The sequence below is a fragment of the Mchenga conophoros genome, linkage group LG1 (assembly GCF_057382185.1).
Source record: "Mchenga conophoros isolate Kocher_MC1m ecotype Shallow Benthic linkage group LG1, M_conophoros_male_GT1.1, whole genome shotgun sequence".
NCBI lineage: Eukaryota > Metazoa > Chordata > Actinopteri > Cichliformes > Cichlidae > Mchenga > Mchenga conophoros.
The window spans coordinates 29,269,265-29,297,235 of NC_140526.1; the positions used below are offsets into that span (position 1 = coordinate 29,269,265).

At 42.8% G+C, this 27,971-nt stretch overlaps 2 protein-coding genes across 2 annotated transcripts; both read left to right on the top strand.

Annotated features, from left to right (window-relative positions):
* Positions 1–2,621: 2,621 nt before the first annotated feature.
* On the top strand, positions 2,622–5,669 carry ctxn2 (cortexin 2). Its single transcript, XM_085280975.1, has 2 exons — positions 2,622–2,988; positions 3,892–5,669. Exon 2 carries the CDS (start codon positions 3,961–3,963, stop codon positions 4,204–4,206), a length of 246 nt encoding a protein of 81 aa, XP_085137101.1. The 5' UTR covers positions 2,622–2,988; positions 3,892–3,960; the 3' UTR covers positions 4,207–5,669.
* Positions 5,670–15,036: 9,367 nt separating this feature from the next.
* slc12a1 (solute carrier family 12 member 1) lies at positions 15,037–26,925 on the top strand. Its single transcript, XM_085273811.1, has 26 exons — positions 15,037–15,539; positions 16,210–16,350; positions 16,688–16,763; positions 17,368–17,463; positions 17,665–17,804; positions 17,982–18,092; positions 18,180–18,291; positions 18,400–18,527; positions 18,721–18,805; positions 19,021–19,184; positions 19,274–19,381; positions 19,504–19,627; positions 19,975–20,076; positions 20,340–20,495; positions 20,581–20,680; positions 20,836–20,947; positions 21,229–21,369; positions 21,943–22,049; positions 22,890–22,972; positions 23,342–23,467; positions 24,802–24,930; positions 25,113–25,224; positions 25,416–25,502; positions 25,663–25,798; positions 25,929–25,996; positions 26,092–26,925. Exons 1-26 carry the CDS (start codon positions 15,291–15,293, stop codon positions 26,225–26,227), a joined length of 3,129 nt encoding a protein of 1,042 aa, XP_085129937.1. The 5' UTR covers positions 15,037–15,290; the 3' UTR covers positions 26,228–26,925.
* The last annotated feature ends 1,046 nt before the right edge of the window (positions 26,926–27,971 follow it).

A 27,971-nucleotide genomic window follows, 5' to 3' on the forward strand; every position in this document is an offset into this window, starting at 1 on the left:
ATCGAAGAGACACACAAGTTAGTTATTGCTGTTATAGGTGGTTCTACAAGCTACTCAATCATGGGTTGTACTTTTTTTTCCACACACTGCTTCTGCATTTTGGTTCAGCAGCTACAAATAGAAAAAAAAAAAAAAAAAAAATATATATATATATATATATATATATATATATATATATATATATATATATACCTCACTGCTTTGGTTTTGGCATACTAACCACTAACTCAAAAACTGACTTGTAAAAAAAAACACTTTCACTTCATTCAGGAAGAGCTACACGTAGGAGTGACAGAGTACAAGTTGCAAACAACCGTACGTCTGGCTGACCTGTAACTGAGCATAGGTTAAAATTTAACATACAGTGAATTGCATGCATCACTCTGTAAATGAAAAATCAGATCAGTAAACTGATCCTTCATTTCCTTGATGGCATAACATCCATTTCACAAATGATTGGTGCACAATTCATACCATGCCTGCTGAACAATCACTAATCGATAAAGTATCACATTTACTTTTACTATTATTGGAGCAAGACCTATAAATTAAAGCTGGAGTGTGAGTACCGAATGAAAGTAACAATGACGACAAAGTATTTCATGTGTAGTGGTTTACACTAACAAGCAAAAGATCTCTGGTTCAGTTTTGCCAAATCAAACATGTGAAGTGACCCCTTGTGAATAAGGAAGCAGCTAAAAGTCACATCTGCACATCCTAAAATGAAAGACCTATGATCTAAGAGACACAGTCTCTCCAGTGTGTCCTGGGTCTGCTCCAGGGCCTCTTCTCGGTAGCAGTGCCCTCTCAGATAGACCTAGAAGGCAGCCTAGTCAGATGACCGAACCACCTCAACACAACAAATATATTACTTATAATAATAATGGATTGCATTTATATAGTGCTTTTTGAGACCCTCAAAGCGCTTTATAATTCCACTATTCAGTCACTCTCACATTTACACGCTGGTGGAGGCAAGCTACAGTCGTAGCCACAGCTGCCCTGGGGCAGACTGACAGAAGGGAGGCTGCCATATCGCGCCATCGGCCCCTCTGGCCAACACCAGTACGCAGTCGGTAAAGTGTCTTGCCCAAGGACACAACAACCGAGACTGTCTGAGCCGGGGCTCGAACCGGCAACCCTCCGATTACAAGATGAACTGCCAATTCTTGAGCCACGATCGCCCTGTGTATTTGTGCAAAAATGTACCAGACCTTTTCTTTTTTTAATGAAAATAAAATTTGATTTGATTAACTTGCAGCTCCCTGGAGAAGTAGTATTTGCAGCAGTTTTGTTTGACGGGAAAGCCAACTGGAGTAATTACAATCTTTGCAAATCAGTCTTTGTACTGAGACGGTATAACCCCCCAAAAAGACATTCATTAAAGTTTCTCTTAGAGCAGTTTAGAATAATTGTTTTACAGTTCTCAGTATCAGCCTTTCTCCTGATCGCTTGGATAATATTCTAATATGCTTTATGCAACAAGTTAATGCCTCAGCAGTTCCTCTTTCACCTTGATACACAAGTAAAGGTGCATTTAATGATATGATAAAGGCAAGTAATTGAACTTCTGATAATTTTGACATGAATGGACTTGTGAAATCCTCTCTGCAAATTTGTTATCAATCAATGGATTGATAATAACATGCAGTTTACATGCGTTTCATCACTGATAGCCACACACTACTCCACTGTATCTTCACAATAGCACCTCTTAAGAGACTTTCATTTTAACCTTTGGGCTTTAAGTTGATAAGAACAACAAGGTAAAAAGACTAATGATGAAACTGCCCGTGCAGTGTGGCATCTAAATTGCAAACACTGTCTGAAATACTGAAACAGGCTGCCTATTTCTACCTGAATACAGCAAAGTAATAACAATAAGTCTAAAAAATAGCTGCTGATCCAAGAAAAGCAATACTAAAATTTACACTGCAGAGGGACGAATCCAATATGAAGGAACTATTCCCATCTAAGGTTGCATCGGTGATGATAATCTCCCTCATGACATGCCTTATCCTTAGATGTGAGCCACTGCACCACTGTGACAACAAACAACATTGTTCATCTGAATGTCTACTGAATAACAATGAAACAGATGGCCAGATGCTTCACTGCTGCATTCCTTTATAGTTAATAATCAAGTACTTGCTGTTTGATCTGTTTTTTGTTTTCTGTGCAATACTGCTTTTCATTCACTACATTAATATCTCTTAAAATGACTGGCTTTTCTCCTTCGCCGTGTCAGGGCAGCTTGCATTCGGATAAGCCTTTAAGGAGAGGGGGCTAATTCGATTTGGCCACAGCCAACTGCACCAATTAAAGACACATCATCAAACTCGGCTTGAAGGATAGTGCTGTGCTGTACCAAAAATACCTTTGCAGCAGCATTTACAGCCCAGAGGCAGTCAGAGGGAGCACTCCCCCTGCCTGCTAAAGCAGGAGATCCCTGTTTGATTTTTGCTGGAGACGTTTTGTTTTTTGGAGAAAGCCCCCAAATAAGCCCCGAGAAGGAACAGTGAAGAGAGAAGAAGCAGATGAGGCAGATTGCTTGTTTATGCTGCTGCATTCATCCTGGTGCTGCTGAGGTTGGGGTGGGAGGGAATGTTGTGAATGACTGAGGCAGCAGAGCAGCTGAGTGAGACTAACAAGTGGTTGCCATGCAGCAGGAGCAAGCGCGCGTGCTTCTGGAGAGAGAGCTAGAGAAACAGAATGATAATGAGCAGCGGGCAGCAAGTAAAGGAGCATGAGGACAGAAGCTCTATCTCTCAGAATAGACATATAATAGCTAGATCCAGCCTTCCGCTTCCCTTCCTCTGTTTTAATCTCTTCACCTCTGGCTTTTTGGTTAGATGAGCAGTTAGCCTAGCACATCCAGAATGCCAGGAATGGATGAATTAATGGATATACATCTGAAGGCTTCAAGAAGGAGGAGTTGTTCGGAAGAGACAGCAGCAACAGGTCTGTAAGGATGGCACGATAATGATGGTGAGACGCCTGTTTTTTCTCCCTAAGACATCCTCACTAGAGAATCTGTCAATGCAGTCCCTCTCTCTTTTACCTTACCTCACTGCCTCGCTCTCTCTTCTCTCACTCTCTCTCACCATCCACACTTGTGCAGTGTCCTCCTCATCATTCTGCTTCCTTCCTCCTCGTCTGTCTTTCCCTGTCCTCCCTGTTCATTTTCCTATCTGTATGTATCCCCCTTCTCTTTTACCCCCTCACCGCTTCCTGTCCTCTCACTCTGGCCACCTGCTGCTTGTGTTCATGTGAAAGATTTTGGGGTTGGGGTTGGGGGATTGGGAAAGTGCAGACTTCCACTTGGGTGACCACACCAATTTTTTGATTATGTTTGGTCATTTACAGTTTCCCTCTCACCGTCTAATGGAATTGCACTGTCGCGCAGGCATCTGCTTACATGCAACAGGTAGAGATTCCATTCCTGTGAGCGGAACATATATAGCGTCACATCTTCACAAGATGCGATGTAGTCATTCATTCCTCACTGCTTTGCTTATGTGTAACGGCTGGCTATGCACTGCGACACACTGTAATTCTAACCTGACTTAAAGACATGTAGTGATGCCTCGCTTTCAGTGAGTCGAGCCTGTCTCTTTCCTCGGTTCACGTATGCTCTTTGGGTTTTGGGGTTGTTGTTTTTTTTTTTTTATTTCTTTGCAAAATTTACAGGGGGGGTGGGGGTGATCTGTAGAATGAGAGAGATCAATCTTCGAACGTTCAATAGAGGCATTTATGTAGATACAGGAAACCTTGAATGAATTTCTCTACAGTCTATGCATTAACTGTTGCACTTAAACAGACTGATTGAAATGGATCTGCTCACAAGACATGATGGCCGATAGCTGACACCATCATTTAAACTCTGTCCAGGTAACATGCAGGCTTCTAAACGCCTGACCCTATCAGAGGAGAGATGAGGCACCTAGATGTTGGTTTACCATGAGCAGCGTCCACTACAACCACTCCCTTGCTGCCATGAGCGGAAACGACATGATGGCGCACTCTCTGACTCTGGAGCAGAAGACAGCCTTTGCCTTTGTGGGGATGCTACTGGTGTTTTTGGGGCTGCTAATAGTAAGGTGTTTCAGGATCCTGCTGGACCCCTACAGCAGTATGCCCTCCTCCAACTGGGCTGATGGCATTGAGGGGCTGGAGAAAGGGACGTTTGAGTACGCCCTTACTTAACACAGGGACACACGCATCAGTAGATGTCCTGGCACACACACACACACACACACTTGCAAACATGAACGCACACAAGCTCCGCACAACCATTGCACGCTGAAACGCCATTAAGACATTACTGTGGCATACCAAACTCCAACAGCAAAGCCACGTGTGTTGTTTAATGTGTGTGAATTGTTCAGTGTCCGTGTGCGACTACATGTTTGTTGTATGCGTGTGAGTGTGCGAGGTGGTCATATTGTCCGCCCTTCTGCCAGGGGGTGTGTATTTCAAATCATCGATTTACACAGAACTTGGCTGAAGCTCCCTTTAACCCATACCTGCGAGATGAATGAATGTCTGTAGATAGATAATAAGAGATGGATGTTCATGGATGTTCATGGATGTTCATGGAAGTGGGTGGGAGATTAGGATGCAATGGATCTTTTACGATATAGTTTGAAGACTCAGGGACAAGATTCCTCATGTGAACTTAGAATGGAAAAGAGAGAGTGTTTGAAACTCTGCACAGCTAAATTGTTCTGCACAGGAATGTATACGAGTGGATACAGGGTAATATGTCTAACTAGTGCTTTGTAGACTAATCAAATCCAATCTGTGGATGATCCAAATGGATGCTGCTGCTGCTGTGTGTGTGCACTTCGGTCCCTTTCTGTGGTGTCTTGTTCTCTGAAGTCATGCAATGAAAGGCAACACGACAAACTGTGATTTACATTATGGTGTTACTGTTTCTAAATGATGCAAAATCAACTCTCAAGAGTTTGTACTGCTGCTTTTGTTTGAATGATGGTATACTGTATCCTGCCACAATCACGTGTCAGAGTGAAAGGAACAAAAAACAACCCCAACTGTTTACTTTGATACATGTGGCAGTGTTGCTCTATGACTTGTCAAGCATTACTTCCATTGTTTAGCTTTCAAGCGAAATGAGGACGAAAAAAAATTGGAAGGACTTCCTCATTCTCAGCACTGCTAGTTTTCTGACGACAAGGAGAAACTCTCACTGCTCGCCTGCCTGCATAGGAAAAGGTCACATGGAAAACAGGTGTGGGATGTGCGTCCCGCTGCACCTGAACATCTTTTTCCTGTAGTTTCGGTCTCACCTCCAGTCTTTCTTCCAGACAGAGGAAGAGAGAACAGTCCTAAGCAGAGATTCTGTAATTCGGCCCACTGCTCAAAGTCTGGAGTGTTCCTTTGCTAATTTCTATGGTCTACGGTTTCTCCTAAGCGCTGTGACTCTGCCTTACTGTGACCTTCAATGGGTTTATGTGCCTTCATCTAGAAAACATTAGAGCACCTGTTTGTGCGTGCGTGCCCGCGTACGCATGCGTGTGTGTGTGTGTGCTTGAGTGTCATATCATGACGACAGGCCTGTCGCTTGCTCAGCTGGTGGTGGAGGTTTCTCATTGATTTTCGTTGGATCCAATGATGTAAAAATAAATAGAATTTTCTTCACTTTAAAATATTGCTTGCAAAGTCTCTGTGTTTTGTGCCTCTTGCTTCTTATGCGGGGAGATCTGTTTTACATGTGAGCACGCTACATGCTACAAAATTTCAAGCCTTTTTACATGGCCCGCTCGTAAGCTAGGAGAGCAGTTTTGCAACATTGCTGCAGCAACAGAGGGAAGGGGAGCAAGAGAGCTCCACAGGCTAATATTGGAGATTGTGAGGGACCAAGCAGCCAAAGCAAAGAGGACACAGGCAAAAAAAAGTATCTTCAAAAAGGGTTTTCTTTATTTTAACCCTCAAAAAGTCCAAAATTACCAAAATTCAAAAGCATACTTAACAGGCCCATAAAAGAGTTCAACTAAATATAACTCTACGAAAAGTAATTTCCAGAAACTTAAATAAAACAAAGTGAGACACAACTTAACTCACAAACTGACCTAATTACAAAGACATGACGGTAGCTTTTATAATGATTTGGCCAAACCATTTACACACAATAGGGGGAAAACAAAAACACACTAATATTAACTAAGCACAGAATAACCTAACTAAACCTAAAACACCCCTGCTCCTGGTAAGCCCATGGTTGGTCCTGCTGAGCAGGCATTTTGTTCCTAGAGTCCTCAGCCACGCCCCTGTGTGGCTGATGCCATCAGAGATTTAGAAGCAGTTAGACTTTTATTTTATTTTTAAATAAAACATTTACAAATAGGTCCTCATGCAGAAAATGATGATATGCATGTGCATGTATGGTACGGTCTAAAGAGAAATGGGGGCTAATGCAACAGCAGACGCAAGCAGATCTGCAGAACCCACATGCAGTTTACAATGAAAGGCCACCCTGTTCATCCCCTCTGACACGCATCATTTGTCAGGAATGCAATCATTATTGCACCATTATCTCTGTCACCTACGTGACACCCTTATCTTAAATCTATTCTTAGCAGGAAAAGGCCCAATTTGCCCTCAAGACCACTTAAAAGAAAAATGAACCCGACATTCTAACAAAGGTTACCCAGGAAGTGTTTCGAAGCGTTTCTGCGTCGCACTGTCTTGTAATATGTCACTCTGCTGTCAGCTCGGACGGTGTCGTTTATTCGTTTAAACACTATAAATCGCTATCCCTTCATTGACTGGAATAAAACAAGGAGACAGTTCTTTGGATCTTTGGCTCCTGGGTTTGATGGAAATAGGAGCTGATGAATGATTACAAAATTATTATTGCACAGATCATGTGTTGATGGCATGGCTGAATAACGTACCTTAGCGTTGCTGATTATCGATCATTAGTTTTATAACTTGCGATCTTCAGACCTCACAGCTATGACCTTAAGGCCAGAAGATCCAAAAAGTTACATTTTTGTTTAAACCAAAAGCAATTTAACACAATCTGCTGCTTTTAGTACAAGAGCTTTAGGAAATCATTTTAGTGAGGTGAATACTGTAGTTTAAATGCCTCATTTTAACACTGCACTGGTTATTGTCAGTGCCCTTGGGGTCAGATCTAATGCTTTATCTAAGACTATTTAATTTTAGACTCGTGACTTGAGTTAGATAATTTGACAAGCCTCCCCATAATTGCATTTGCTTCTGATAAAGAACAGTGGTGCTAAAAATGGCACGTTGTATAGAAAACTCAAAATCATAAAAATATTCAAGGTGTTTATTTATCTTTTCACAGTTCACGCTGGGTTTGCTGGGTTGCTTTTGCATGTATAATCTTAATGTGGACAGGCTCGAAATAAGCGCTTTGAACAACTGTGGAAGCCTGTCTGAATGAACATATCAATGATTACCTACCTCGATATATATCATTGTTTGATAATGGTTATTAATGATTAAAAGGTTCTTTAATAATTTACTTTTAAATGATAAAAAAAAACTGATTCTTGGATACCCTTTTCTTAGTTATTTGCAAGTTAATGTTAATGCTAACACTGAAATCAATTCAAACCAGGGTGGTTTGAATTGATTTGATCAAGATAATATATATACAGAAAGTTTATTTTACCTGAATATTTATCATTATTATTAATGATAATGAAACGGTATATATTACCTGAGTTTAATATTGCAAGAAAACACTTCTATGTGTAGTGTCACAGGCTGGGTCTCCGACCCAGCACTCTAAGTTTTCTTTGTATTTTGTGATATGTTATTAATTTGTGTTATTTCCTATCTAGCTTTAGTTTAAGCTGTTATTTATTATTGTTCCCTTGGTTTTCTATGTTTTGGGGTTTTGTATTTCTTCATCATGTATTAGGTCTGTTAAGTTGTGTTGTCATGTTTAGTTTTAGTATTTCCTGTTTTATTCTGACAATGTCATGTGTTCTTTGTTCATTGTATTTAGCTTTCCTCTCCTGGTCCTGTCATTAGGTTTATGTCTGTCAGCTGTTCCCCCATGTGTCCCCACTTCCCCTGATCACCTCTTGTCTGTATTTAAGCCTTTTGTTTTCTTCATGCCATTGTCGGTTCGTCTGTTTACCTCAGCCATAGTTCTAGTTTTCGTCTGTTATTTTGACCTTAGCCTTAGTTTTTGCCTTTGCCTGTTTATGTTCTCCACAGTTATAGTTATAGTTTTTTGGTCTCAGTACCTTTAGTGTTTTGTTTCTTAGTGTTTTGACAGTTTGCTTTGGTTTCCTGGTTTTTCCCTGCCGTCATCTCAATAAAGCCTCACCTTTCTGTTAAAACCTTACTACTCCTCATCGTCATCTGCTTTTGGGTCCTGTTTCCACACACACCGGCGCACCCCGCCGTGACAGTACGAACCGACCAGTATGGACCCAGCGGATGCTGCTCTCACCGAGTGTCTGGAGGAGACGGCTCGTATCCAAGCGATCCTCGACCGCATCTTTACAGCGCCCGATTTGAAGAGCAAGCTGGTGATGGTTAATGTTGCAGAAGCTATTATGGAGAGGGATCCCCGCCTTCTCCACCTCCCGGACTCACCTGCCATAGTTGATGCCTTTACGAGGATAAAGGAGATGCTGCAGGCCCAGGTACTGTCGAGTCAGGAAATGGCTTCCAGCACCCACCAGTCACAACAACCCCACAATCAGTCATCTCCATTGCTGCCTCCGGAACCTGAATGTGTTCGTGTCGGTTCGCTGAGATTCGCCGCAGCGTCACCACCTCTCAGCTCACCAGTTTCCACGCCCTCATCACAGTCTCGCCATACTCCTGTCACAGTTCAGCGCGAGGAAGCGCCGGACACCATAGACTTGGACGACGACGAGCGCCAGTCTATATTCTGCGCTCTCTTGGAGGAGGAGCTCCGGTGGAAGCCGTGGCTCATTCCGGAGCACGAGCACTCTTTCCGGGGAACTCGACTGGCTCTCGGGGGACCTCGGAGTTATCAGGGACTTCCACCCATTGCTCCGCCATCTTCCACTCTTAAGAAAAAGCGGCGTGCGTGCTACCGACGCTCCGTATCACAAACGCAAGTGAGTGATTACATTTTGGCTCCTCATGTTTTCTCTCAGGAGGTTTTTGAAACTGACACTGCTTCTTCGGTTCATGAGCCCGGCTGCAAAGAGACTGTTTGCACAGGAAATGCTAGCCATCAGGCTCAGCTAAACTGTTGTGGGACTGCAAACCAGGCCGTTTTGGAGCCGGGGACGGAGGTGCAGCTTGTGCAGCCTTTTTCAGTGTTAGCTGGAGGGCCCGAGGAGCCCGTCCGGCCTCACAATTTGTCTGCTGGAGGTTCAGGAGAACCCAGCCAGCTTCATGTTTCGTCTGCTGGAGGTTCAGGAGAACCCAGCCAGCTTCATGCTTCGTCTGCTGGAGGTTCAGGAGAATCCAGCCAGCTTCAAGTTTCGTCTGCTGGGGGTTCGGGTGAACCCAGCCAGCTTCAAGTTTCGTCTGCTGGGGGTTCGGGTGAACCCAGCCGGCTTCAAGTTTCGTCAGCTGAAGGGCCCGAGGAGCCCGTTCAGCCTCAAGCCACGTCAGCTGGAGGGCCCGAGGAGCCCGTTCAGCCTCAAGCCACGTCAGCTGGAGGGCCCGAGGAGCCCGTTCAGCCTCAAGCCACGTCAGCTGAAGGGCCCGAGGAGCCCGTCCAGCCTCACGCCACGTCAGCTGGAGGGCCCGAGGAGCCCGTCCAGCCTCACGCCACGTCAGCTGGAGGGCCCGAGGAGCCCGTCCAGCCTCACGCCTCGTCAGCTGGAGGGCCCGAGGAGCCCGTCCAGCCTCACGCCTCGTCAGCTGAAGGGCCCGAGGAGCCCGTCCAGCCTCACGCCTCGTCAGCTGAAGGGCCCGAGGAGCCCGTCCAGCCTCAAGCCACGTCAGCTGGAGGGCCCGAGGAGCCCGTTCAGCCTCAAGCCACGTCAGCTGATGGGCCCGAGGAGCCCGTCCAGCCTCAAGCCACGTCAGCTGATGGGCCCGAGGAGCCCGTCCAGCCTCACGCCACGTCAGCTGGAGGGCCCGAGGAGCCCGTTCAGCCTCACGCCACGTCAGCTGGAGGGCCTGAGGAGCCCGTCCAGCCACCTTCTGCTTCACCACCTGTGGCTGCAGCGCCACCTCCTGCGGCTCCCGTGCCGCCACCTGCAGGACCACCACCTGCTGCACTACTGCTTGCTGCTTCTGCGCCTCAGCCTGAGGACGACGCCTCGCCTGGTTCTGCCACACCTCAGTCTGAGAACACATATAAACTCATTTCACCCAATATAGACTGTGTGTTGCTGCAATTTATACAGCCTCCTGCCACGTCGGCTGGGGGGCCTGAGGAGCCCGTCCAGCCACCACCTGTGGCTGCCTCACTGTCACCTGGTTCTGCCTCTGCTACGCCAGGTCCAGCCTCTGCCTCTGCTACGCCAGGTCCAGCCTCTGTCTGTGCTTCGCCTGGTCCAGCTTCAGCCTCAGCTTCTGCTTCGCCTGGACCGGCTTCAGCCTGTGCTTCTGCTTCGCCTGGTCCAGCGTCAGGTTCGCCTGGTCCAGCGTCAGCCTGTGCGTCGCCTGGTCCAGCTCCAGCCTGTGCGTCGCCTGGTCCAGCTCCAGCCTGTGCGTCGCCTGGTCCAGCTCCAGCCTGTGCGTCGCCTGGTCCAGCTCCAGCCTGTGCGTCGCCTGCTGCAGCTCCAGCCTGTGCTTCGTCTGCTGCAGCTCCAGCCTGTGCGTCGCCTGCTGCAGCTCCAGCCTGTGCTTCGTCTGCTGCAGCTCCAGCCTGTGCTTCGTCTGCTGCAGCTCCAGCCTGTGCTTCGTCTGCTGCAGCTCCAGCCTGTGCTTCGTCTGCTGCAGCTCCAGCCTCCGTGTCTTCAGCCTCGTCTGGTCCGGCTTCCGTGTCTTCAGCCTCGTCTGGTCCGGCTTCCGTGTCTTCAGCCTCGTCTGGTCCGGCTTCCGTGTCTTCAGCCTCGTCTGGTCCGGCTTCCGTGTCTTCAGCCTCGTCTGGTCCGGCTTCAGTGTCTTCAGCCTCGTCTGGTCCGGCTTCCGTGTCTTCGTCTGGTCCGGCTTCCGTGTCTTCAGCCTCGTCTGGTCCGGCTTCCGTGTCTTCAGCCTCGTCTGGTCCGGCTTCCGTGTCTTCGTCTGGTCCGGCTTCCGTGTCTTCGTCTGGTCCGGCTTCCGTGTCTTCGTCTGGTCCGGCTTCCGTGTCTTCGTCTGGTCCGGCTTCCGTGTCTTCGTCTGGTCCGGCTTCCGTGTCTTCGTCTGGTCCGGCTTCGCCAGAGTCTTCGTCTGGTCCGGCTTCGCCAGAGTCTTCGTCTGGTCCGGCTTCGCCAGAGTCTTCGTCTTCACCTGGTCCGGCTTCGCCAGAGTCTTCGTCTTCACCTGGTCCGGCTTCGTCAGAGTCTTCGTCTTCGCCTGGTCCGGCTGCGGCCTCTGCCTCGCCTGGTCCGGCCTCTGCTGCTGCCTCGCCTGGTCCTGCTCCTGCTTCACTGTCTCCTGGTCCGGTCTCGGCTTCAGTCTGTGTTTCGCCTGGTCCGGCTTCGGCCTCGACTCCTGTTTCGCTGTCGTCAGGTCCGGCCTCGGCTTTTGTTCCTGTTTCGCCTCCGCCTGGTCCAGCTTCGGCCTCTGTTTCTGTGTCGGCCTCACCTGGTTCTGCGGTTGTGTTGCTGTCGCCCAAGCCTCGTTTTGCCCCTCGGAATCGCCGGCCGCTTTCCGGGCCGTCAGCTGGACTTCGTTGCCATCGGGGTCGGCCACCTGAACTGATGTCCTGTGACCTGCTGTGCTCTCGACCTCCGGGTCGGCCCCCTGAGCTCATGGATTTTGGACTGCTGGACCGCTGGCCTCCTGGTCGGCCTCCCGAACTTTTGGACTCTGTTTTGCTTTTCTGTCGACCTCTGGGGCGGCCGCCTGAACTGCTTCGCCGTTTGCTCCTGTTCTGCTGGGTTCATGGTCGCCCTCCTGAAGCTGGGTCTCGGACTTTTGTGCCCTTGTTGTTTTTGGCCTGTGTGCTTCCGGTGTTTTGGTTTTGTTTCCGGCCCTCCTTCCTGGTCCCCCTCCGCCCGCCCTGGGTGGGTTTTTTGTGGTTTTGTGTTTGTTTTCTGGGTGTTTTCGGGCGTCTGGAATCCGCCCTTGAGGGGGGGGGGGGCTCTGTCACAGGCTGGGTCTCCGACCCAGCACTCTAAGTTTTCTTTGTATTTTGTGATATGTTATTAATTTGTGTTATTTCCTATCTAGCTTTAGTTTAAGCTGTTATTTATTATTGTTCCCTTGGTTTTCTATGTTTTGGGGTTTTGTATTTCTTCATCATGTATTAGGTCTGTTAAGTTGTGTTGTCATGTTTAGTTTTAGTATTTCCTGTTTTATTCTGACAATGTCATGTGTTCTTTGTTCATTGTATTTAGCTTTCCTCTCCTGGTCCTGTCATTAGGTTTATGTCTGTCAGCTGTTCCCCCATGTGTCCCCCACTTCCCCTGATCACCTCTTGTCTGTATTTAAGCCTTTTGTTTTCTTCATGCCATTGTCGGTTCGTCTGTTTACCTCAGCCATAGTTCTAGTTTTCGTCTGTTATTTTGACCTTAGCCTTAGTTTTTGCCTTTGCCTGTTTATGTTCTCCACAGTTATAGTTTTTTGGTCTCAGTACCTTTAGTGTTTTGTTTCTTAGTGTTTTGACAGTTTGCTTTGGTTTCCTGGTTTTTCCCTGCCGTCATCTCAATAAAGCCTCACCTTTCTGTTAAAACCTTACTACTCCTCATCGTCATCTGCTTTTGGGTCCTGTTTCCACACACACCGGCGCACCCCGCCGTGACATGTAGTAGTTATGTAAAAAAGCTGAATTTTCAGAGAAGTGCTGCTACTCTTGGATCAAAGGCTACATTACAGCCATCAAAGCCAGAAGTTGCGAGTTATTTCGCGTTTGACTTTTTCTCCTTTTCATTTTAAGGATCACGTTTGGTCTTTGCTAGATTATAGAAAAGAGAGAACATTTATCCAGCACTTAAAATTTTCTTGTCTTTTTTTTTTTTTTTTTTTAAATAGACCATATTTGAGTCCAGGTCACTTATTTTGTTTCTGAATGCCATAATGCAGTACAATTAGTGCAATAGATGAGTGGAGCTAAAAGGTTTGACCACTCTTTAATTTGCAGTCTATTGCTTCCTGTTTAAGATGTAATGCCGAGAATCTTGTCTGCTAATATTTTCACATTGCAGGCTTGATAGATTATGCAAAGGGGTTTTCTGCCTTTTTCAAGTGATTTGGATGTTAACGAGAGTGCAGACTCCCTTGTTCTCTGTACAAATTGGTGCATATGCACCTGCTACCACAGGCTCACAGTGTCCGCTCAACAGCTCTCTGAGGAAAGCTGTATACTGTGAATTTATTAAAGCAGATCTGGCAAAAGTCAAGCAGCCTGGATAATAAAAAAGAATCGCAGCAATTTCATGTCCCGGCTGCGGGAGAGTCAGCAAGGCCTGAGGATCACTGACTCTAATAAGAAAGCCGCAGTGTAAAATGAGACAAGGCCTGGGTCTGTTTAACCACCAAAAACACTGTAAACCTGGGAATGAACATGTGTCTCAAAGCTTAAGACTAATATCTCTATTAGTTGGATCGATTACTGCAACTCTCTTCTTTTTGGTCTTAGTCAAAAATCTATCCATAAGCTTCAAAGTGTCCAGGGCTTTCTGCTGCTCTCCCCCCGTCTTTGGAACTCCCTTCCTCCTGAGATAAGAAACCTCACTTCCCTCCCTCTTTTTAAGTCCAGACTCAAAACTCACCTGTTCACAATAGCCTAATCCACATAAACTTTTCCATCCTGCTACTTTAGTTTATTTTATTTATTTGCTCTACGTTTTAGCTTTACTATTTTGTAAATTATAACGTTTGTTGTTGTTATTGCTTGTGTACAGTGTCCTTGAGTGTTTTGAAAGGCGCTTTCTTAAATAAAATGTATTATTATTATTATTATTATTATTATTTATTAGGTGTACAAGGCTTTTTGAGTCTGATTAAGAAAAAAAACGAGATGGGGAGGCAGAAGGGAAGAGGAGAGATCTAGTGTGCAGATCTTTACACTCCACATGGAAATTTTTCTTCAGCATGACTCAGTCAGTATCATTCATGTGTTAAACCATAAAAACTTTGAAACACTGATTTGATAGGCAATGAACAATTGATTGTCTCCTTTCAACTTAGATATAGAAACACATGCTGGAGTATCTTTGTCAGCCCGCAATACAGCCAAGGTCAGATCTCAAGTCGTTATCCACCCTTTCACTGGGTGCATAAATCACTGTGGTGTATCAGTAATAAGGAAGTTTACCTGTTAAAAGGTCTTTTAAAGGCACTTCAGAAGTCATGTGGCTCTGGTGAAAGGCCTCCGGCATGTTCCTGTTATTCATGGTCTTATATTAACTCCCATTTTCCCCATTAATATGGCCATTTCTTCTGAGCTCGCCAATTCACTAACATTCCCCCATAACAATTTGCAGCAAAGAGAATCATTAGAGACATTTATTTAATCCGCTATATAACTCTGGGCCCAGTATACTAGTCACACGTAGATTCTCCTGTTATCACACCGTTCCTCAGGATTATATCTTATTGCAAACATATGTTATGAAATGTATATTTTTCTATTGGCCTACATTAGCCTTATCTTTTTCAGACTCTTTACAATATACACATCATAATGGGTCTGAAACCTGTTTAGTGAGAACTTCCATGTGGATGTTTCCAAATGATTCATCCATAGGTCTGAGGAAATACTATACTTAAACTGCAACCACAGAACAACATATGCTGTTACCCTACTCTTCACACAATAATATTAGTAATCAATTCTCCAGCACTCAGGCAATGAGCACCTTTATCTCTCGTTTGGTGTTTATGACTTGGTTAATAGTTAAGCAATGTCTTTGTGTCCCTTACGATGGAGCAAGGACATATCTGACACCCCTTGTTCGGATTTCTGAGGGTTGATCCAGTAAGTTAGCCAATAGCTGACAGCCAGTGTATGACCCTGGGATACATGGTATAAAGGTAAGCCATCTGAAAGAAACCCAGCTCATTTGCAAGGAGCTGAGAGTATCAGAAGAGTTCTCTGCAAGTCTGATCATAGATCATAGCCTAGTCATCAGTAAACAAGGACAACCACACCAAGTTGATCCAGCTCTCTGCGCTTTTGAAACTTTTGGATGTCTGAAGACTAGACTGTTCTTTCATCCTTGACGGTTTAAATCTGAGAGTCTCCCTCAGCATTCTTGATGGAGAGATTCAATTCTAACAAGGGGGGGCACATCAACTCTGCCTATGATTCCAACCTGGATGAACCTCCAGTTTATGAGGAGACCAACGATGACCACAGGACAGTGCGACCCTCCGTGATCAGCGCCTTCGGTCATGACACTCTGGACCGCGTGCCCCACATTGACTTCTACCGCAATGCAGGCAGCATGAGTGGCCACAGAGCTGTGCGACCGTCCCTGCAGGAGCTCCATGATGTGTTTCAGAAGGTGAGTGAATGTAGATGTGTGAGATGTATAAGATCTCTCTGTTTTTCCTCTATGGTCGGCACCCAATCTCCTCCTCTGTTAAGCCTGTTTTGTCCACAACCTGCCATTCTGCAGAAAATAGCTTGCACCCATTTTTCTCCAAATTCAAATCAGTGACGTTTTAACTGCAGGGTTTTTTTCCCTCCTCTGCTGCACACTTCATTAGAAAGTGAAGTGATATATTTTACAGATGTTTATTCTTTCAAACATCCGTGCAGTAGCCACAGTCCAATTATTAGGGCCTTATCTTAAAACTTGTGAAACTAAAAAGGACAACAAAAGTTATTCTTACAACTGAATGACAACCAGCACTCTTGACACACTTAAGTTTTATTGTTTTTTTAATTATTATAAGGCTACATTGTCTAAGAAATGGGTAAGATTATTTAGGTTTATTGGCTGAATTAGGTTTGCAACCCTGGATGGTTTAAAAAAAAAGATATTTTAGTACCCTTGCCAGCAAAAAATGAAAAAACACAACCACCTATTTATTGCCATGAGAAAACAAAAACCACAACTTTTTATAATGCCGCCCCTTTTCTTGCAGCGGATTATGCATATAAACACCAAAAATGCCATCTAGTTACTGTGAAAATGTATGTTTCCTTCTGTGTTTTCATTCTTCCTCCAGAACGGGGTGATCTCTGTCCCAGACACATTGGAGGACGATGGCGAGAGGAGCAGTGGAACCCCCTCTGACGATTTAGAGTCTGCTGCTCCCACTGACGATATGAAGGGCATGGTAAAGTTTGGCTGGATAAGAGGAGTCCTGGTAAGTTATTTTAGGTCATGGTAAGCTTCTTTTTTTATTTAACCATGGTCACTCAACCAAAGATGAAGCTCTGTGGGTCTCGATAACACAACGAGGCCCAGTGGCGCTTTCGAGACCAGAATCTGGGAATGATTTGCATTTGCTCAGGACATGATTTTGATCTTGCTTTTGTGTTTCAAGGGCACAAAGGTCAGAAAAGGCCCCCAACATATTTTTTATTGGATTTTTTGTAATTAAAAGCCAAATTATGCTCAGTGACATTTACTCCATAAATTGAAATAACATTAAATCATGAAACACAGTGAGAAAAATAGACTTACACTGCTCTCTTCCACAGGTGAGATGCATGCTCAACATCTGGGGTGTCATGTTGTTCATCCGTCTGTCCTGGGTTTTTGGTCAAGCAGGCTGGGGTGAGTGTGGCAACGATACACACATACGCACACATAAATAGCCACTAAGCCCACAGTAATGTTTTTTTTGTGTGTGTGAGCACTTTTGCTGAAAATGAGTCCGCCTGTAACTCCAGCCCTTATCAAACAGTGAACGCAATAAAAAATAATCTATTTACCTGGTGAAAATGTATAATCTGGGGCAAAAACAGACCGATCCCAGAGGTCTGTGTTGTCAAGGCCAGTGCCGATGCTGTTCCATGTAATTGCAGGGATTGGAGATAATTAAAGGATAATTAATGAGCTCCCTTAATGATCTATACCTGCTCAAGGTCTGTTGGGAGAGGTAGATAGTGGTGTTTGTGTGTGTGGATGAGAGAGAAAGTGAGAGAAATAAAAATAGGAGTGGGGCTTTGAGTATGACTTCATTAATTTGTTCATTGCTTCAGAACCTATAGATCAGCTGGGTAACCCATGGGGTTCCCATGAGACGTTAAAGTTTAGCACTTTTAAAGCTAACTGTGGGGAGGAAGCTTTCATGTCACACACAGAGTGTTTTACACCTAACTAAGCAGTGCTGTAGCTGGACTTTACAAAAGTGATTATTTGCATATTTGCATTTCAGGTCTGGGAATTGTGATCATCGCGCTCAGCTGTGTGGTCACCACCATCACTGGCATTTCCATGTCCGCTATTTGTACTAATGGTGTGGTGAGAGGAGGTAAGGCAGCGAAATTTCAAGATAAAGATAAAGGCACAAAGTTCCAAACAACACCTGAATATGAGCTCCTGAAGCACTTTTTATTTGTATTTTTTTTAAAGCTGTATTTAACTTATCCTGACATTAAATCAACCAGTCACTGAATTTTCTATTAATCATTCCCTACTGTATGTGTCTGTGTGCGTTACATTGCCATTTCAGGAGGTGCCTACTACATGATATCTCGCAGTTTGGGACCAGAGTTCGGTGGTTCGATTGGTCTTATTTTTGCATTTGCCAATGCAGTGGGCGTATCCATGTATGTGGTGGGATTTGCTGAGACAGTGGTCGACTTGCTCAAGGTGAGACATGTTATATTGATTAGGCTGTTGTAGAAGGATATATATCTATATATCTATATATATATATCTATATCTATATCTATATCTATATATATATAGATATAGATATAGATATATATATATAGATATATAGATATAGATATATTGTTTTTTGGGGGGGGGTTTTGTCATACACAGGAGAACTCTGCTATCATGGTGGATGAAATGAACGACATCAGGATCATTGGCTGTATTACTATTGTGCTGCTCTTGGGTATATCAGTTGCTGGGATGGAATGGGAGGCAAAGGTTAGAGCAAAAAACGGTGCTGTTTGTTCACCAGTCTCGTTTACTTGTACAAAAGCTTAAACTGTTTGCATTTGTTTCTCACCACAGGCGCAAATTATTCTTCTGGTTATCCTGCTGGTGGCCATAGTGAATGTTTTTGTAGGAACAGTCATTCCTGCAACCAACGAAAAGAAAGCCCAGGGGTTTTTCAATTACAGATGTGAGACATCCGCTCCAAACCGATACACATTTTTCATTACAAATAATCCCACTCACTCACAAAGTGCTGCTAACCCCTGCCGTTTCTCCTCACTCTCTCTTTTCACAGCCAAAATCTTCTTAGAGAATTTTACTCCAGCATTTAGGGACGGTGAGACATTTTTTTCAGTATTTGCCATCTTTTTCCCTGCGGCAACTGGGATCCTGGCTGGAGCTAACATCTCTGGAGACTTGCGGGTAACTTTTTCATACAGAGAAGAGTAATACATGGGGGTCATTAACTGCTACGTAACATAGGCTTGAATAAAGAGTTTTTATTTTTTTAATTCAAACTTATTTGTTTTACATAAATACATTTCTTTAAAGTCATTGTATTTAACTGTCAAGCACAGATCTGCATAATTTAACACAAATCTTTATTATTTCACAGGATGCCCAAGCTGCACTACCCAAAGGTACCTTGTTAGCCATCCTGATCACTGGTCTCACCTATCTGGCTATGGCTCTTTGTGTCGGTAAGTGACATGTTTGATTAAATGCAGCTCCAGTGAAATAAAATCTTCACTGGAATGAGTAAAACTGTGTATAGCATTACCTTGGGCAGATACAGTTTTACCAGGATCATACAATCAGTATCACTTATGTCCCTGAATATAAATGTGTCCTGAAAGCACAAATTTTATCTAAAAAATGCTAATTAATCCATCTGCTCTTTTCTTCGACTGGTCAGCTGCTACTGTTGTCCGTGATGCCACAGGCAACTCATCCAGCATCATAAATCACACAACACCAGTAATTTGCAACGGTTCAACAGCGGTTGCTTGTGAACTCGGCTACGATTTTTCTTCCTGTGAAGTAGAGAAATGCAAGTTTGGCTTGATGAATAACTTCCAGGTACACAACTTTCTAAATAAAGAAACTTTTAAGAAGAATTCAATTTCGTCATCTGTAATGCTCTCATCTTCTCATCACCTCTGATTCAGGTCATGACCTTGGTGTCTGGGTTTGGTCCTCTCATTATTGCTGGAACATTTTCAGCCACCCTGTCATCAGCCCTGGCTTCCCTTGTCAGTGCGCCTAAAGTCTTCCAGGTCAGTAGATCGCCACTGTTTTTTTAAATGTACTACAATAAAATGCAAAGTCATAGAGAAGCAAACCTGTTGCTCTTAACCTCTGAAAATATTTTCCTTCATATCATTTCTTTTCTCCTCAGGCACTGTGTAAAGACAACATCTACAGGGCCCTGCACTTCTTTGCCAAAGGACACGGCAAAAACAACGAGCCAATCCGTGGTTATGTCCTCACATTCATCATTTCTGTTGCTTTCATTCTCATCGGTGAGCTCGCTGCTGCTGTACCATACCACCCAAACAACCTTAAACCAACATTTCATGCTTTGTCTCAAACCACATAGCTAACAAAGTCTTCCAGTTTGAATGAATCAGAAAACACGTTCACACATCAACAGATCACTGACATAAACTAAACAAGCCAAACAACGAAAGGAAGATTTCATCTGACAAGTGGCGTCCATGCAAAGTGATACAGTTAAAACTCCTTCTTAGCAATCTGCTTATTGTGTATATTCACAAACCTGTTTCAGATACATATTGGTTCATGTTTAAGTTTGATATTCCCGCTCTGTGAAAGAATTTAAAGTGACAGAGATTTTCTGTCTGTGCAGGTGACCTCAACACAATCGCTCCTATCATCTCAAACTTCTTCCTCGCATCTTATGCCCTCATCAATTTCTCCTGCTTCCATGCATCTTATGCCAAATCTCCAGGTGGGTGTCTAAAAAGTAGCTTATAAAGGAAAAATTATGTTAGTAAAATCAGGTAGTTCTGCTTGTCCCTATCCTCATTTACCATTTTTTGTTGCTGTTAGTGTTTTAATCCATTACTTTGTATAAGTGACTTCAAATATTTAGGAAATAAAGCACTACCTGACAAACCGAGCTGTTTCAGCAGTGGATTATGTTTAATGGAGTTTGTTATATATAGTCTGTTTTCCATCACTTTTCTCACATTGCTCTTTGTTTTAATGCAGGTTGGAGACCGGCATATAAATACTATAACATGTGGCTGTCCCTGATGGGAGCATTGCTCTGTTGCGTTGTTATGTTTGTTATCAACTGGTGGGCTGCTCTGCTCACATATGGCATTGAATTCCTCCTCTACATATATGTCACAGTGAAGAAGCCCGGTGAGCTTATTTGATTGCTTGGAAGGATTTTTGCTGTGCAACAGGAGAAGTAGAGCTAACCTGTCCGGACTGATTTTATCTTCAGATGTAAACTGGGGTTCGTCCACGCAAGCGGTGACGTTTGTGAGTGCAGTCAGCAATGCTCTATCTCTGTCAGGCGTGGAGGATCACGTCAAGAACTTCAGGTAAAATCCTGCACTCAATTCCTGCAAGCACATATGAGAAACATTATTATCATAATAGTTTCAAAGATAATTTACGTTAGGTAAAACTTTTCAATCAAGGGGATTTTCAGAAACCTAAAAAAAAAGGAGATAATGTTCTTATTTCCCGTCTTCAGGCCTCAGATCTTAGTTCTGACGGGTTCGACACGAAGCAGGCCGGCTCTCCTTGATCTGGCTCACTCCTTCTCTAAGAACTATGGACTATGCATCACCTGCGAAGTGTTTGTGGTATGTAATATTGCAATCTCAGACAGTCTTAAAATCTTGATTTAAAAAATCAACCTCACATTTATATTAAGATTTGCAAAATCAAGCAAATGTAATTCATCAGAGTGCAGACTTAGCATGCAGTGGATGTTCAAAAGAATGTGAAGTAGGAATGAGGGAAATGCCAACTGTCTGACACTAAAGTTTAGGGTCAGGTGCACTTTCTGAATATAAAAAAAGATGGACCGCTTTTCCCTTTCACAAAAACGCTTACATTCAGCCGTATGGTGTGATCTCCTCAGGGCCCCAGATCAGAGACCGTTGACGAGATGAACAATGCAATGGAGAAGAACCAGTTGTTGCTTAAGAAGAAAAAACGTAAGGCATTTTACGCTGCCGTGGCCTGTGACAACTTCAGAGAAGGGGCTGAGAGTCTGCTGCAGGTCAGTATGGTCATAATTTATGTAAGAGGTAAATAAAAAAATCTAGTTAACCCACAATAATCCAGCGTATTAATGTGTAACGTGAGTTTTGATGAGAATATGATAGCAGATTCACAGAAGCAGGTTTTATTGACCCATGTCTTCCAAACAGCACCCTACATCTGTTGATCTAGAGCAGTCTTAAAAATCTGGCCAGGACATATGTGCAGTAGAAAAGTTCGGAGCGGAAAAACAGTGGTATGGCTCAGACTATTGCACCGTCGAGATAAGGCCTCTTATGATTGTCCGGATAGCTTACTTCAAACAACACGGCAGATTAAAAGCTATAACTGATTAACACTGCATTTGGATGAGCTCCGGCAAAGATAAAGTGAGGTCTGCTGAGTGATCTGACAGTAAAACAGCCTTACAGTCTATTTCGCTTGGAAACTTTTAAGCTTTCTAGAAATCATTCCCCCCTCCCTCTCTTAATCAAGGTTTTACACTCGGTTTTATAACCCCAGGGTAACATGGTGTCTGTATTGCTTCACTTAACAGCTCATTGTGATTTGGGATTTTATATCTTCCTCATAGGCTTCTGGTCTTGGCCGTATGAAGCCTAACACATTAATGATAGGCTTCAAGAAAAACTGGAGGACTGCCGGGGCAGAAGCAGTTCAGAGTTACGTGGGAATACTTCAGTAAGTGCTGAATAAACACACACACATACATTTTTATAACAATAACACACTCAGTAATGAGAAGCACATTGAGAGTTATCATTTCATTTATTTTGTTTTCTCTGTGCTTTTTAAATGTACTTTATGAAGTTTGCAGTGCAGTAAAAAACCAGTGCAAAGTGTAGGCTTCTTTTATTTGATCATTTGAAATCTATTTTAATATGTCATTATAATACATGTGTAGCATTTATTTCACAGTAAATTCCATTTAAATCTTTAGGAACATACAAATAAACATTGTGGATGTATTCACATTGTTATGTACTTAAACATTTATAACCTGCTCCTATAATGTACATTACAAAGCCATAATAATGTGATATTTCAAATGCCCATATATCCTTCCCCATATGCTTACACATTGTTAATGCAAATGGAAATTAGAAACTTAGCATTTAATAACTCTATATAGCATTATTCTCACTTTGACCTTCAGATCAATCTAATGACCTTAAAGGGGAGGTCATAGGTCAAATGTGACATATTTTAAATTATGCATTTCACACACACCAACTGTACACAACAAATGTAAGTGTCATAGTTTCTGGGTTATAAGGGTTTTTGTCAATTTTCAGCGAATTAATCATGAAGTTGACCTTGAAGTTCTTAGTGGATGTAAGCCAGAATTTTTATTTTTTCATAAGAATTCATTCAAAAGTTTTTGAGCTATTGTATTTGTATATGACACACATGTACACCACAGACTACCGAAAGCACAACCTCCGTAATTAAGCATAAAGGTAATTAAGCATAAACAGGAGATCTGTGTTTGAACTAGCATCCTTATTCTCTTGTTGACAGCGATGCATTTGACTTTGAATACGGGACCGCAATGCTGAGGGTGAACCAGGGACTGGATGTGTCTCACATTGTCGAGGCAGAAGGTCTGTATGATATTGTCGTTAGGCTTTAAATTATTTAACCCGCAAGAGCTCCAGCATCAACATACCCATGGTAGAGAAAACAAACCACCAAGAAATTAAGAAAAACTGTTGTAAGAAACTGCTGTACATCTGTCACAACAACTCACAATAACCCTTTGTAATAATAAAAACACTGATAAACTGAGATACTTTGTTCTGTAGATTAGAAGCTTTTAATAAAGGTTTACAACGGTCAGGTAGTTCACAGATAAGATATTTAAAAAAATGCCATTTATAGCTGTGTCTCTGCAGATTTGTTTTCCAATAAGAAAAGGGATCCTACCTTGTGTAACACATATTCACAGTCATGTTTCCCATTCTGTTTTTCAGAGGAGATGCTAAGGGCAGCAAAGGAGCAAGAGGCTCTGGAGAATGAGATGATGCCAAATGGAGGGAAGGGAAAAGGACTATTCAGGAAATCCAGGAAGTCATCTCAGCAAGTGCTCACGACCAGAGGTACCCATCTTACGACTGTCTCTAACTCCTATTTAACCCTCTCAAGCCAGACGTTGCCGATTTGCAACAGTTAAAAACTAACAACCTGATTACCCCACATACATATCTTATGAGTTTTTTTTACTCAGAAGTACCACTGCCGGACTTGGTTGTGCATTAGCAACAAAAAAACTTAATTTGAGCCTGAGATGGTTAACCCTTTCATGCACGAATTATGACAGCCTCACATTTACATTCATCTTTAGGTATGAAAAATAAAAATACTTAATGAAAAAATCCAGATTGAGATTGTCATAATTCATGCATAACAGGGTTAAATAACAATAATTACAATGAAACACGTCATATATCTCCAGTAACGTTAAATGACCAGTGGGTGGCGGGGGATGGAGTGACACATTAGTGTCTAATGTAGTGGTTTATGTGCAAGTAAACCATCAACACTGACACAAATACAAGAAAACAGCCTCTGAATAGCTGTCTACTGTAACGACCACTATGCCTGAAAGGGTTAAAGAAAAAGTTGCATCAAAAGATGAATGTGATCTCTTAATATGTGGAAGCACGTTTCTCTTTTTCAGTCTCCTCCACACACAGACTCAAATAGCGTACATTTAATAAATGAAACCAATGACTCTCTTTTTTTTTTTTCCTTTAACCCAGACTCTGCTGTCTGGGTTAAAGGAACATTCTTAAAAGATGCTCTTCAAAGTGGACGAAAAGGAGTGTATTATTGGATTACAGCCTCAGGGGCCTCTTTAGTGGGAATGGCGGATTCAATTATGTCTCAATGTGAGCACCCCCCCCCCCCCCCCCCCCAAAAAAAAAAAAAAAAAAAAAAGAGAGTCATTGGTTTCATTTATTAAATGTACGCTATTTGAGTCTGTGTGTGGAGGAGACTGAAAAAGAGAAACGTGCTTCCACATATTAAGAGATCACATTCATCTTTTGATGCAACTTTTTCTTTAACCCTTTCAGGCATAGTGGTCGTTACAGTAGACAGCTATTCAGAGGCTGTTTTCTTGTATTTGTGTCAGTGTTGATGGTTTACTGCTTGCAGCCTGTAGCTCAATCTTTCTCTGTTTCACACGCACACGCCAACACACACTCATCCCTGAGCTGCATCTTGGCAAGACAGCGAGACAAGGCAGTCATTAGTATACAAAATGCACCCTACTCATTGGAGCATTAAACTTGAGAGACGGCCATTTCTGGTGATGTAGAGTCATCTCTTAATGTTGGTTTGTGATAGTTTTCATATCCGACTTTACAGTGAATTATATTCCCTCCTGCTGTTGCTCTCATATCTTTCTCCCTTTCTTTCTCTCTCCCAGTGTCGGTGTGTGGCTCTCCACCGCCACAGGTTGCCAAAATGAATGAGAAGCTGGTGGAAGCCAGTCTTCAGTTCAAGAAGAAACAGCCCAAAGGCACCATTGATGTGTGGTGGCTGTTTGATGACGGAGGTAATTCTTGGATCATTTTTATGAACACTGCCTGAAGTTCGTAACAGATCCAAATCCATAACATTCTCCTCGATATCACTGGAGACAAAAATATATGAAACAAGCCAAATCTTTAAAAAATAGTAGTCTCTGAAAGACGCAACACGGACCAATAAATAAAAAATGTGCTTCTCTTCTCTCAGGTCTTACACTGCTCCTCCCCTACATCCTCACTACCAGGAAGAAGTGGAAAGACTGCAAAATGAGGATCTTCATGGCAGGACAGCCTGGACGCAGTGATCTGGATAAGGAGGAGTGAGTAAACTAATTAATATTTCAATATCAATTACAGTTTAATATGTGGAAGTTAGACTGGATACATTAATTGGCAAGATATGAAAATTCATGTGCTGCTAACGTTACTGGAATGCTATTTAGCATTAACACCAAAATGAGGAAGTACATGTATAGGACAGCTAATCAGTGCGGGGTGATTTGACTTGCAGGATGAAGGGCTTGCTGAAGAAGTTTAGAATCAACTGCAGTGACATTAATGTCTTTGATGACCTACATATCAAGCCCAGGTCTGAAAGGTAACTGCCATTTCTTTTCACATGCACAAGTAACAGCGAACCAGATGCTGAAGTAGTAATAGTAAAATTGAATCACATTGTAATATCAGCATGCTACAAGTTTAGGGGAGAAAAAGAACATTTATAGAGAAAGCTCATGTTCTTATTTGCATTTCTCCAGCTTGAAGGAGTTACAGGAGATGATTGAGCCTTTCCGTCTGCATGAAGGGTCCAAAGACGCTGATCAGATTAGAGCCTTGCAGAAAGAGCAGCCCTGGAAGGTCACCGACAAAGAGCTAAGCGAGTTTGAGGAGAAGGTAAAAAGCACTGACACTAAGTAATAACCTTACACAGGCTACAGTGAAGATATCATGTATTATCTTCATATCAATATAAACAAAATAAAAAATTGATTGTTAAAAAAAAATAACTGTCGCTTGGTTACAGACACACCTCCAGGTACGACTGAATGAGCTCCTCAAGGAACACTCCAGATCAGCCAATTTAATCATTGTGTAAGTATATATTGTCTGAATAACACTACCAAGCTTAATCCAGTGTTGAAAGAACAATGTCTAACATATTTGTTTACACTGTTGACCCCCTGTAGGAGCATGCCCATAGCTCGTAAAGAAACGATCTCTGATTTCCTCTACATGGCCTGGCTGGACATCCTGACAAAGGACCTTCCACCCACCCTGCTCATTAGAGGCAACCACAAGAGCGTGCTAACTTTCTACTCTTGAGCACTTTCCATGCCAACAATCCGAGTGTGATATAGCTAGAAAGGAAAAGGAATGGTGTTGCCATAATGACAAGCCATGTTTAAATAAAATGTACAAGAATATTTAGTCTTCCAGGCCAGCAGAAAAGTGTAACACAATCAAGCATTTGTGGATAACTCCAGCATATAAGCATATATATAGAGAGGTATATATAGATATATATATATGCCCGCTAAGAAAGGACACACACACAAGTCTGTATTTCCGAAATTGAATTTGCAAATGTGAAATGTGTCCAAATATGAATGTAGCTGCTTAGAAAAACACATAGTCAAATCAATTCAAATCAGTTCATAAACAAAGGCAGAGACACAACCACGGCTGTGCAATGGTCAGACTGTAAAATAATTGTATATAGTAGATGTGTGTATTCTAGAAATGATCAACATCTTGTTATTGGCAACTTTATTATCAGTTCTTTTTTAAACACTTGTTATATTCACTGTGTAAAATACACTGCTGCCATTATACAGATGTTTACCTTTCACGTGACATTTTTTCAATATTTTTCATGTTACTTTCATAGTACACTTTTTAAGGGCAATGGAATAAGGTAGAACATTATAAATCAGATTATTCTGTAAATTTTACCCTTCCTATTTTAGTCTATCTATTTAAGCACATAATGTTAATCAGCTGAAATAAAGATTAAAAACATTTGTGATGTCTCCTTATGTGAATATATTATATATATTTATATCATCAGATGTTCTTTGTCCAGAGAAATGTGTCAGTGGAGGGGGAAATGGGGTATATACTGCAGTACATAAATTAGATGTCTATTATTTTAAATGTATAGTATCTTACTTGGTACCTTACAGACATCATTTGGGTATTTTCTCATTTTATGATGATTATTCTATACAGTTTGGCACACTGGGAATAAAAAGTATGCACACTTTGAAAGTAGTCAGCAGAACCTAAGGTTTAACAATAATGATGTTTACCCTTCATCAGACATATTTATTCATTGCAAACCATAAAAGATCTTTTGAGTTAAAAGTAAAGCTGCACATGCCACCTACATATCAGCCAAATCAAGATCAGCCTTCCCTATCAGCAAATAAGACGACCTTTACCATTGGCAATAGCCATAATCTGCTGTGTCACATCAACAATACAGAGTTCAAACATAATTTAGCGCACTTTAAAACTATTATTTTAATTGCTGTAGTTAAAATTTTGCAGTTTAAAGAAACAAGAAAAAAAACACACCTATACAGGCATAACTGGTCAGTATTGGGCCACAACTCCCTGATTATATTATGTGTCTATGAATATATTACACTGAATGTGAATCCCCTTTTAACCACTTTTAACCCACAGAAAGAGCTAAAATTTGTGATCCAACACAAACTTTTCAACTGATGGTGATATTCACCATCAGTTGAATTGTACCATATCACCCTATTAGAGCACTTCGCTCTCGCTCTGCAGGCCTACTTGTTGTTCCTAGAGTATTTAAAAGTAGAATGGGAGGGAGAGCCTTCAGTTTTCAGGCCCCTCTTCTGTGGAACCAGCTTCCAGTTTGGATTCGGGAGACAGACACTATCTCTACTTTCAAGATTAGGCTTAAAACTTTCCTTTTTGCTAAAGCATATAGTTAGGGCTGGACCAGGTGACCCTGAATCCTCCCTTAGTTATGCTGCAATAGACGTAGGCTGCCGGGGGATTCCCATGATGCATTGAGTTTTTCCTTTCCAGT

Coding starts and splice junctions, on each gene's coding strand:
- ctxn2 (XM_085280975.1), top strand. CDS start 3,961: ATGAGCAGCGTCCACTACAACCACTCCCTTGCTGCCATGAGCGGAAAC.
- slc12a1 (XM_085273811.1), top strand. CDS start 15,291: ATGGAGAGATTCAATTCTAACAAGGGGGGGCACATCAACTCTGCCTAT. Junction 17,464..17,664: donor TAATGGTGTGGTGAGAGGAG/GTAAGGCAGCGA, acceptor TTGCCATTTCAG/GAGGTGCCTACTACATGATA. Junction 24,931..25,112: donor GTGGCTGTTTGATGACGGAG/GTAATTCTTGGA, acceptor CTCTTCTCTCAG/GTCTTACACTGCTCCTCCCC.